Below are 11,703 nucleotides of genomic sequence, written 5' to 3'. Positions count from 1 at the left end.
CCAAAGCTTTCTTCCAAACTAAATGCTCTGAGAACCTTGTGTACAAATGAAACCTTATGATCAGATGTGGAAGAATAACTAGGCAAGACCAGAATGTAATGAATGAGAGCTAGGAATATTAATTTTTAACCACATTATGACAAGATTAATGCTGGATTGTTTAGAAAGCTTAGAATACCTGCTGTATTCAATGGTCTAAGAATAATTATCATGTGATTATAAATGATTTCATGCCCTAAAGATTTGTATTGTTGTTAATCTTTAACCAGGAAATATAAAGGAATTTCCAGTCTGCAGCCTCTCACTGGTGTCTAGCCTCCACATTTCCTTTTCATAACATTTGAAGCTCCCTCTCTGCTATCAAACTTGGCAGCATGACTGATAAAATATAATGATGTAGTTTCCTGAGAAGCTGAAGCAGATGACTCAAAAACCCGTACACTTTAAATCACTTTAACACCTTAAAAAAATCAATTCTCATCCTGAATGGGATGAGAACAGGATTTTTTTTAAAAAAAGAAAATCCTGTCCCAGTCATGTCTGACACAACTCTACAAACTCCTCAATTTAAGTGTGGCCTTGCTTCCATCAACCAGTTGTTCCATAAATCACAAAATATAGGACCTCCCCCCTTACAATAGCTGCATCATAAAAATGAAGGAACAAAGTGTCTACCTCCCCTAACTGGGATGATCTGCATGTAGATCCTCTCTTCACAGAACTGTGCCTTCTGTCCTGTTAGGGCAGGGGTGTCAAACTCAATTTCATTGAGGGCAGCATTAGGATTGTGTTTGACACAATCTTGATACAAATATGGGGAGAGATGAGACAGAAGCACTATAGGAAAATTCCGAGATGGCTTTCCACCATGGAGGCTATAATATATCCAAATGTATTAGAAATGGGTAAAACGTTCAGATACAATGAATTATTAGATGGGGGAGGGAACCTTAAAACAAGGGAAGAATTGATGGAACAAGGTATTTCTATAGACTGGTGGCCATATAACCAAATTAAATCCAGATATAAAAAAGATAAGGAGGAATTCGGCATTGAAATGAGCATAAATGGATTTGATAAGATATGGATGGGTACGGACGACAAAATTTTAGCTAAATTATATAATTATTTATTGGAGTATGATATGGCAGAGGAAGTAGTTAAAGAACCGATGTTAGCATGGGCCAAAAATATAGGACAGAATATAAATTTGAACGAATGGGATTCAATATGGAATAATAACCTTAAAATGACAAAGGCGACGGCTTATAAGGAAAACCAATACAAGCTGTTTTATAGATGGCATATGGCCCCAGCCAGGATAGCGAAGATCTACCCCAATTCGAGCCCTAAATGTTGGAAATGTGACCATCAGCAGGGTACTTTTTATCATTGCTGGTGGACATGTAATCAGGCACAAAAATTCTGGAGGATGATATGGGTGTGGATTAGAGAAATAATAAAAGAAAATTTTGATTTTGACCCAAAAGCTTTTCTCCTGGGAATTTTGAAAACTGAATATGCAAAAAAGAAAAAGTATTTAATTATACATATTCTGACAGCCGCTAGAATTTCCTTTGCCCAGTATTGGAAAGAAAAACAAATACCACCTCAAGAACATGTTATTGGAAAAATATTGGAGTGCGCCGAAATGAACAAATTGACTTCAGAAATTAATGACAGAGAAGATTCAGAATTTTATAGCGTGTGGGACATGTGGTACGAATGGATGGGGGAAAGAAATAAAGAAGGTAATAGAGATTAAATTTTAACTAATTAACAAAATCTATATGAATAGTATTAGATTTAGTCTGAGGGAGCTGAGCACTATTATTTTTAAGTGTTTGAAATTAAATCTAGCTCCAAGAAACAATATCAACAAAAGACAAGCAATAATGTATGCAGATGTATATATGTATATAACTGCACCAATGAACCGAAAATGTACCGATTGTATTACTATATGTTATAATAAAATCTAATTAAAAAAAAAAAAAAAAAGGATTGTGTTTGACCTTGGGGGGGATCATGATGGGCATGGCCAGCATGATATCACTTGTGTCGGGTGGGGGCATGTGGTGGCCCAAGCACTCTGCCAGCGAAAATGGGCTCCCAAGCTCCATTTTCAGCTAGGATGGCCTCTTGCAACCCTCTGCCAGTGAAAACGGAGCTAGGGGGAGCCATGTGCGGCCCTTGCAAACTCTGGTTTCACTGGTCCTTTGCTATTTCCAGGGTGGCCCCGCGGGCCAGATCTAAGCACCCTGTGGGCCAAATCTGGCCCCCAGACCTTGAGTTTGACACCCCTGTGTTAGGGACAATGAAATCCTCTCCACCATCTTGAGTGCCCCTTCTGTCAAGTCCTGCAGTGATGGCTCCATCTATTTCAGTAACTAACCATCTTTAAATATTTAAAAAGTCCTAATTTCAAAGTAGAGTGGATTATGTACTACTTTGACTTTCTTACAAATTCAAACGTATGTAATCTATTTATTAAATTCTGTAACCTTCCTAACTTAATTGGATATAAATTTAAGATACTAGATTGCAACATGCAATTCAATATGTACATCATGTACATATCATTTTTTTCCTTTATAGAAAGATGGTGAAAACTTTTTTTGAAAAAAAAAACACAAGGCGTGTATTTCAGCACTATGCTGCAGTGCTTTCATTAAGGGAAGGATACACAAACAAAACTATAAGGACCCCACATTTTTTTAATGAAAGGCAGGAACATTTCAGTGAGGCCCAGCAGCAAAGAAAAGTGCTATTAAATTAATTTCATGATTAATCAAATTTACTATACTTTCAGTTTGGATACAGGATATAATGTAACAAAATACGTTTTGAAGGCAAATAATTTACTCATTAATACTGCAAAACTCTCTTGTATCAATGTAATCCTGAGATCACAGAATTAATGAAGTGGGCTAGCATTAGATTAACGTTTCAAAGAACAAAATCTTCCTGTGATTGCAAAAAAAACTGTCTCTAAATTTTCTCCTCATTCAATTCTAATTTACATTATGAATGCTCATAGCATATTATCTTCTAGAAAGAAAGGAATTCAATGGATGGTTTATTTGAACTCAGCTGTCAATCCTGTTCTAAACAAAACAATCTAAAAAAAGTCACAAAACAATTTAAAAATAGCCTAAGTTTAATGAAAAACTTGGGTCTCCTCATAGGTTGAAATCTTTTTTTTTTTTTTAACAATAGCAGCTAGAATTTCCTCACCACTTCTACCACCATTACTAAATTATGGTAAATTTATAAATGTTTTACAGTGTTCTCTTAGTATATTTGAAAAGGATGGATTTTATATACTTCGTATCCTTGTTATACATGAAAGTTCAATCCCTATTCTCTGATAGTCTTTTTTCCATTGTACTTCAATGGATATGTACTCAAAATACAGCTAAGAAAAGCAGAATATATCATAGAAATAGGAATCTGCAGTCCTTCAGAGGCTAATAAGCCTCAACTTCCATCAGATTCAACCAGCCAGTGATTGCAGAAAGCTACTGAATCTCCATTTTTATAATACTTCTGTGCCTGTAAGATGCTGTAAGGAAAGGGAAACTTGCAACCCAGTCTTAAACATTCTGCTCTTCTTGTGCAGATACTCATCTCTTGAGTATCTCACATTCAGATCTGCAACTCAGTTTACTTTGTACACTTTTTAACCCAATGTTAATAAACAGGCACATATAGCATTAAAGTACAGAGAATGCAATGTGACTGTGATGGAAACATACAGGAATCATTACCTAGACAAAAGTAACAGGAACATTTTAAAATCCAAAACGAGATAACATTTGGAAGCAGCTCAGGCAGATGGCACCCTAATTCACTGAACTACAAGGAGGTGGTGGTATATTACAATCAGACTTGCAAGACTCAATTATTATAGCCGATCTCAGTAAAAATTGTATTCTTCCTTTGTGGATCATTTCCTGAACTGGTCTACCTAGCGGGGCTGACACACAGCCATAGATGCTTCATTTAATCTCAAAGTTATATTTCTAATATTTAAACTAAAATTTAGATTTAAGCTAAGAATCAACTAAACTCCCCACAGCCCCATATTGTTTTTCTTGCTATTGTAATCCAAAGCTGAATATATTTGTTCATGTATGTCATTTGCTCTGCTGACAGCTGACAACATTGTTTTCTCCACAGTTGGTTTTTTTTCAAATGCAGTGGAAGAGCAGTATTCATCTAGCGACATTTAAAAACAAGTGATGGCCTTCAGCATACATTTTTGATCAGTGGTAGTATTTTTTCTGCCTGCTATTATGAAGATGGGTTTCCATGGTACCATTGATTATTGATCCATGTATTACTTATGAAACAGAACTCGGTCTCTGGAGATACCATTGGTTCATATAGATGAAATGGAGATGTCTTTTGCTTTAGATCAAGCTCTTTGTAAACGATCCCTAATTATGTCCAAGAGAAGAAAACATTTTGCTGAAAAGTGCGTCTTTAAATGTTGATACTTATCAAATAAGTAAAAAGAGCAGCAACAAGTATGATTAATTCATCAACACTAACTCAGAAAGATGATGCAGTGCTCCAGCAGAGATGTCACAAACATCCTACTTGTCCAATTATTTATCCTTGACCAAATTATCGCCGCTTAAGTACTGAAACACAGTCTTTCTTCAAAGGCCCGAGCTGCATGTGAGCATCTACGCTTTCGAGAAAAAAGGCTGGCTTGAGGTTGTGCGTGAACAGTGCTGGAAACTGGTGGTTGATCTTATTCTGGAAAGGGTCAAAATGCCCCTTTTTGAAGCGAGCCACTTTGAACTGCTGGAGACAAGTCATCTTGGAATCCTTGACTCCGTAGAATGTCAGCACCTTCTCTGAATACTCCAAGTACACCCCAATAGTATGAAAAAATGGCTGCTGTATAACAGAGTCAAATCCGCCAAACCACGCAACATAGTTCTGGCCGTTCCATTGTAGACAGCATGACTTCTCATTCCTGCCTAAGCGGCCCCGGTCATATGATTCCTGGGGATTGAAATCTTCAGTGATGACCCCAATGCTCACCCAACCATCTATGATCTCCACTTCCCAGTAATAGCTGCCACGGTTCATAAGATTCTCACCCAATACTTGCTCACAGTTGATAAACCTGGTTGAGGTCTCAGGGTAAGCAATGGGATTCAGCACACGCTTAGCCCCCTTGGTCCCAAAGAGTTGGATGAACTTGTCAGCAGTATCACTGTCCAAATCAATGATGAATGCAGCTGTACAAAAGCAAATATATAAAAAGCTTGAAAATGATAAACAAGGAAGGCTCAGAGAATAAGCAAGCTCCCGCTCCACAAAAAGCAGTGTTCTCATATTAAACCATCTATATATGCGTGTGTGTATGCAATATATGATACACACACACACACACAATATTTGCATTTTCAGAGTGACAGGAGATGTATGTATGTATTTGCAATATATGCTATATATAAATACATACATGCACACAATATTTTCAGAGTGGTAGGAGCATTTATTTTAAAATGCTAGTTATTGTAGTTAAAATATTTATATACTACTACTTATTTAGACATCTCAAAGTGGTTTACACTAAAAATCAGCAAATAAAACAAAGCTAGGTAACAATTAAAAACATACTTTTAAACATCATAAAACGCTACATAAAACATTACTATTAATCTTCTCATTGTTCCTATCACCCATCTCCTCCCACTTATGACTGTATGACTGTAAACCTGTTGCTGGTATCCTTACGATTTATACTGACTGTTTCCTAATATGATTTGATTGCTTACTTGTTCCCTATGACTACCATTAAGTGTTGTACCTTATGATTCTTGACGAACGTATCTTTTCTTTTATGTACACCGAGAGCGTATGCACCAAGACGAATTCCTTCTGTGTCCAATCACACTTGGCCAATAAAGAATTCTATTCTATTCTATTCTATTCTATTCTATTCTATTCTATTCTATTCTATTCTATTCTATTCTATAGTGCCGAAAAAATTAAGATATATCGCTGCAGATACCACTGCTTAGAATTTTGTATGATTTTTCAATCCATTAAAAAATGACAATAAAGGTTATCTTATCAGTCAAAAACAAGGCATGAAAACCAAGGAGAAAAATGCAGAAAACAAATGACCTTACATTTGAGAAAATAATCTCGTGATTCCAAACTGGCGGGGTTGATGCTCCTTTCTGAAACCTGCGGTTCAATTGTCACTGTGAAAAGAAGAATTTGTCATCAATATATAATGTCAACATTGCAGACAGAACTGAAAATATCATCTCCATAAAGAGGCCTTTTGTCCCAAAACAGTAACTTCTTCCTGGTTTTAGAGGAAGGCAAATTGATATCAGCCAGATGAGGGCACATCTTCTTATGCCTTACATTCTGTGATCTTCATAGAACATATATAGGCTTAAAATCACCTGCTGTGCAAAACATTTTTAGGAATGAAGGCAGATATATGTGTCCCAGGATAATGTTGCAGGATGCAATCTGGGTTGGTCAGATTCACTTTCTGGTGAGAGACAAGTTCCCTGAGGATGGGCTCCATCATGATTCTGAAAGCTTGGAAGACTAAACCTCTGATCCCAGTGATTGACCCAGATTGGATCCTGAAACATTTTAAAGCTGATAATGCATCACAAGAGAACAACTACATATGTTAACATAAGGTCCCAATTCTAATGCTGTATTGTGAATTCTGTATAATTTGCAAACTACAGGTAGGGATGCCAGCAGAAAACTCAGTTGAGGTAGCACGTTTTCCTTGATTTTACAAGAACTTGTCCCTTTCTATATATAATGCACAACTTTTTTGGACTGGGCATAAGTGGTGGAGCCAATTTTCAAAGGACTCTGTGGGTTACTGCCAAGACTTTAGGGGGATCAAAAAATGGTATTTATGGGAAAGTCTCCACATTCCACTTCATGCTATGTGATCATACATTGTCACTGGCAGCTAAAAGAATTGCCAAACTGGGTTTTTTGGGGTTTTTTTTTTTTTGAAGAACTAAATAATATAGATGAGTATGGGGATGTCTTTCATTTCATTTTTTTCATTTATTCAAATTTCTATACCGCCCTTCTCCTTTCGGACTCAGGGCGGTGAACAGCCAAGATAAAAACATCTATACAAAACATCACAGTTTAAAAATAAAGTTAAAATAATTTATAATTTGGCCCATAATTTAAAACTTATCAATTAAAATCAATATTAAAATTTTAAAAACTAACCCTAAAATCAAGACAGACCGGCTAACTGGAAAAAATGAGTTTTTAGGGCCCGACGAAAAATCCGAAGGTCGGAGATCACTCGTATCTCTGGGGGTAGATTGTTCCATAGGGTAGGTGCCACCACAGAGAAGGCTCTCCTCCTGGGGGTCGTCAGCCGGCATTGTCTGGCCGACGGCACCCTGAGGAGGCCCTCTCTGTGGGAGCGAACCGGCCGGTGGGAGGCTATTGGTGGCAGAAGGCGGTCCCGTAAGTACCCTGGCCCTAAGCCATGGAGCGCTTTAAAGGTGATCACCAACACCTTGAAGCGCACCCGGAAGTCCACCGGAAGCCAATGCAGCTCGCGCAGGAGAGGAGTCACATGGGAGCGCCCCGTCGCTCCCATAATCCCCCGCGCAGCCGCATTCTGCACCAGTTGGAGCCTCCGGGTGTACCCCAAGGGGAGCCCCATGTAGAGAGCGTTACAATAGTCCAGACGAGAAGTGACGAGTGCTTGAGTGACCGTGCGTAGGGAGTCCCGGTCCAGAAAGGGGCGCAACTGGCGTATCAGGCGAACCTGACAAAAAGCCCCCCTGGCCACGGCTGTCATATGCCCTTCTAAAGACAGCCGCGCATCCAGGAGGACACCCAAGTTGCGGGCCCTCTCCGTGGGGGCCAATGATTCGCCCCCAATAACCAGCGATGGCGTCAGCTGGCTATACCGGGACGCCGGCAGCCACAGCCACTCGGTCTTGGAAGGGTTGAGTCGAAGCCTGTTTCTCCCCATCCAGACCCGCACGGCCTCCAGGCACTGGGACATCACTTCCAAGGCATCATTGGGATGGTCTGGGGTGGAAATGTACAGCTGAGTATCATCAGCGTACTGATGGAACTCCACCCCAAAACCACGGATGATCTCACCCAGCGGCTTCACATAAATGTTGAACAGGAGGGGCGAGAGGACCGACCCTTGCGGCACCCCACAAACAAGGCGCCTTGGGGTCGACCGCTGCCCCCCTGTCAACACGGATTGCGACCGGTCGGAGAGATAGGAGGAGAACCACCGCAAAACGGTGCCCCCCACTCCCAATCCCTCCAGCCGGCGCAACATGATACCATGGTCGATGGTATCAAAAGCCGCTGAGAGGTCTAATAGGACCAGGATAGAGGAAGAACCCCTATCCCGGGCCCTCCAGAGATCATCTACCAATGCGACCAATGCCGTTTCCGTGCTGTACCCAGGTCTGAAGCCGGACTGGAGCGGATCCAGATAGACAGCTTCATCCAGGTACTGGGGAAGCTGTCGCGCCACCACACTCTCAACAACCTTCGCAATAAAGCGAAGGTTGGAGACTGGACGATAGTTAGCCAAAACAGCCGGATCCAGGGATGGCTTCTTGAGGAGAGGCCTCACCACCGCCTCTTTCAAGGCAGGCGGCAGGACACCCTCACTCAAAGAAGCGTTAATAATCCCCTGGAGCCAGCCTCGTGTAACCTCCCGGGAAGCCAGCACCAACCAGGAGGGACACGGGTCCAATAAACATGTGGTTGCGTTCAGCCGCCCCAAGATCCTGTCCATGTCCTCGGGAGCCACAGGATCGAACTCCTCCCAGATAACACTCTCAAGGCCTGCCTCAGTCATCTCGTCTGAACTAACCCAGTCGGCGGCCAAGTCTTCCCGAATCTGAGTTATTTTATCATCCAGATACTGTACAAAATCCTCAGCTCGGCCCTGCAAGGGGTCCTCCCGCGCTCCCAGATGGAGGAGGGAGCGGGTCACCCTAAACAGGGCGGCTGGGCGGTTATCTGATGACGCGATAAGAGCGGCAAAATAACTAGATTTCGCCGCTTTTATCGCCACTAGGTAGGTCTTAATATGAGACCTTACCAGTGTCAAGTCAGACTCGGAACGACTGGCCCTCCAACCGCTCTCTAGGCGTCTTTTCCGGCGCTTCATCTCCCTCAGCTCCTCAGAGAACCAAGGAGCTAAGTGAGTTCGGTGCCGGGTCAGAGGCCGCAAAGGCACGACCCGGTCCAAAGCCCCGGCAGCCGCACTATCCCAGGCGGCCACCAGGTCATCAGCCGAGTCGTGAGCTAGAGTCTCAGGAAATGGCCCAAGCTCCATCTGGAACCTATCAGGGTCCATCAGGCGCCTGGGGCGGAACCACCTGGTCGGTTCCACCTCCCTGCGACGGGGTACGGCGGTCAGAAAGTCTAGTCGAAGGAGCGAGTGGTCAGACCATGACAAGGGTTCAATATCTACATCCCCTATATCAAGGCCACTCAACCACTGACCAGAGATGAAAACTAAGTCCAGAGTGTGTCCCCCCATATGAGTAGGGCCGTGAATTACTTGGGTCAGGTCCATGGCCGTCATGGAAGCCATGAACTCCCGAGCTACCTCAGATGTCTCACCGATGGATGGCAGGTTGAAATCCCCCATGACCACAAGTCTGGGGGTATCAGCCGCCACCTCGGCTATAACATTGAGGAGTTCGGGCAGGGTCGTTGCCACGTGGCAGGGAGCCAGGTACGTGATCAACAGACCCATCTGCACCCCACGACCCCACTTCACAAAAAGGGACTCACATCCGGCTATCTGAGGTACAGTGGTCTCCCTCGGATCAAGACCCTCTTTTAAAATGACCGCCACCCCCCCCGCCCCTGCCCTGAGCTCTCGGCTGATGAAATGCACGGAAGCCTGATGGGCACATCTCCACGAGGGGAACTCCCCCCTCATGGCCCAACCAGGTCTCCGTGATGCCTGCCAGGTCCGCTCCCCCCTCCTGAATAAGATCACAAATGAGGGGGGCTTTATTTACTACGGACCTGGCATTACATAACATCAGCCGGAGACTCGGGCGCTGAGACTCTAAGCAGCCTGGGGAATGGGAAGAGCTAAGGGGACCGGGGCACGCAATCGCTCGGAGATAGCGAGCACGTGCCCCCACCACATGATATGGCCCCCTGCTCCCGCCATACCTGCCCCTCCCACTCAGCGTGTTAATAGAGAAGCCCTCACTAGAGGGCATTCTAACAGTCCCCTTTCCCCCAGAGTCCGTACCCCCTACGGCACCATTAATAGCAGCCGGACTAGTCTCCAACCCCCATGGGTTTTCCCCCAAACCCACATAACCTCCCCCACCCTCAGAACCCCTTAAAAGTCTAATTAAAAAAGTCTTTAAAAAACCCCTCAATCCCCTTTTTGCGACATGCCACCTCTCGGGGTCCCAAGATCCGTCATTAAGGTGGGCCCTCGATAACATAGAGGGCCAGGCCTGCGAGAGGGGGGAATCTCGCAGCACAAGAAGCTTTGCCCTAGAATACATTTTAACACTAGAGTGATAATACAAGTTTGGCAAATACAAAATAATACAAGTTTGGCCTAGACATGGCCTAGGGGTCGATAATGATGGTTTCAAATGTCCAGGAAGCAAGACTAAGATGATCGGAAGAGTCACCATTACCCTCTCACGGTAATGGGTAGGAGTCCTCACGTTCAGTCCAGTTGAGGGGAACTATCCAACCACCCTCTCACGGTGGTTGGCCATCCTAATCAGGCAAGATGGAAAGAGTCAGAAAAAGTCCAAACCACCCTCTCACGGTGGTTTGGCGTTCCTGGCCCTGAAAAGATGAGTCCCGTCCGCGGCGAACGTAGTCGTAGTAGAACTGGCTCCATCCATCCTCCCATAACTGCCTTGTCCTCCATACAGCCAGGAGACAGGACGAAAGACAGAGCCAGGTCCCAAGCTCTGGGGAAGAAAGTCCACATTGGCCGATAGGCCGATAACAGGGCCTAAAAAGGGAGGGGGGGAGGCCATCCATAGCGACCCAATACTTGAGCCGTCCACCAGCCTCTCCAACCCCAGGTCTTTCCACACAACCTTTAACGTTAGCCATGTATCCTTCAACCCCTGAGCACAATGGGGTTCAACTCCCCCATTTCAATGTCGAGGCTTGATGTTCCTCTCCTCTCCTCCAACGCCAGCAGCTCTCCAGCTCTCCAGCACCATCATCAGCCACCACCGCCCTCGACCTGGATTGCCATGCAGCAGCCGCCATTGCAACAGCGTTGTCCTTGGCGCCGGCCACACCCGAGCTCCCAGCGTTCCCCAGCGCCCCCGGAACATCCAAAAGAAACCCCCAGGGGCATCCAGGGTCAGGGGGGAGCTCGCTGGATAAAGGGGCATCACCGCCGCCGCCGCCGCCACCGCTCTAGCAGCCGCCGCCTCGGTCAAACAGGGAGAAAACAGGGGAAAAAAAAAACGGCGGAGCCAATGCAGCCGGGCTGTCAGCGTTCAGCCTCGGCGTTCTTACAGCCGCGCCGTCTTCCGCTCACTTCTCCCCAGCCACGAGGTTCCGGAGGGCGAAAAAGCCCTCATCAGGCTGGGGAGAGAGTCCTCAAACTGGAAACGGGGTTGCCGATGTTCATGGCAGCCCCAGAAGACCCCTGCCAGTCCACGAGCCGCCCAT

At 44.3% G+C, this 11,703-nt stretch overlaps 1 protein-coding gene across 1 annotated transcript in view; it reads right to left on the bottom strand.

Moving 5' to 3' along the window:
• Window positions 1-2,779: 2,779 nt before the first annotated feature.
• TRIM47 (tripartite motif containing 47) overlaps window positions 2,780-11,703 on the bottom strand; it is a 32,841-nt gene continuing 23,917 nt past the window's right edge. The window contains exons 5-6 of the mRNA XM_070937556.1: window positions 6,159-6,233; window positions 2,780-5,258 (exon numbers count right to left, since the gene is read on the bottom strand). Coding sequence (XP_070793657.1) covers window positions 4,633-5,258; window positions 6,159-6,233 — 701 coding nt within the window. The 3' untranslated portion in view covers window positions 2,780-4,632. The remainder of the gene's footprint in view (window positions 5,259-6,158; window positions 6,234-11,703) is intronic.

This window comes from Pituophis catenifer, unplaced genomic scaffold (assembly GCF_029215685.1).
Source record: "Pituophis catenifer annectens isolate HBS135680 unplaced genomic scaffold, rPitCat1.0.hap2 SCAF_2, whole genome shotgun sequence".
Lineage (NCBI taxonomy): Eukaryota > Metazoa > Chordata > Lepidosauria > Squamata > Colubridae > Pituophis > Pituophis catenifer.
This window is presented reverse-complemented; position numbering and strand designations above follow the sequence as displayed.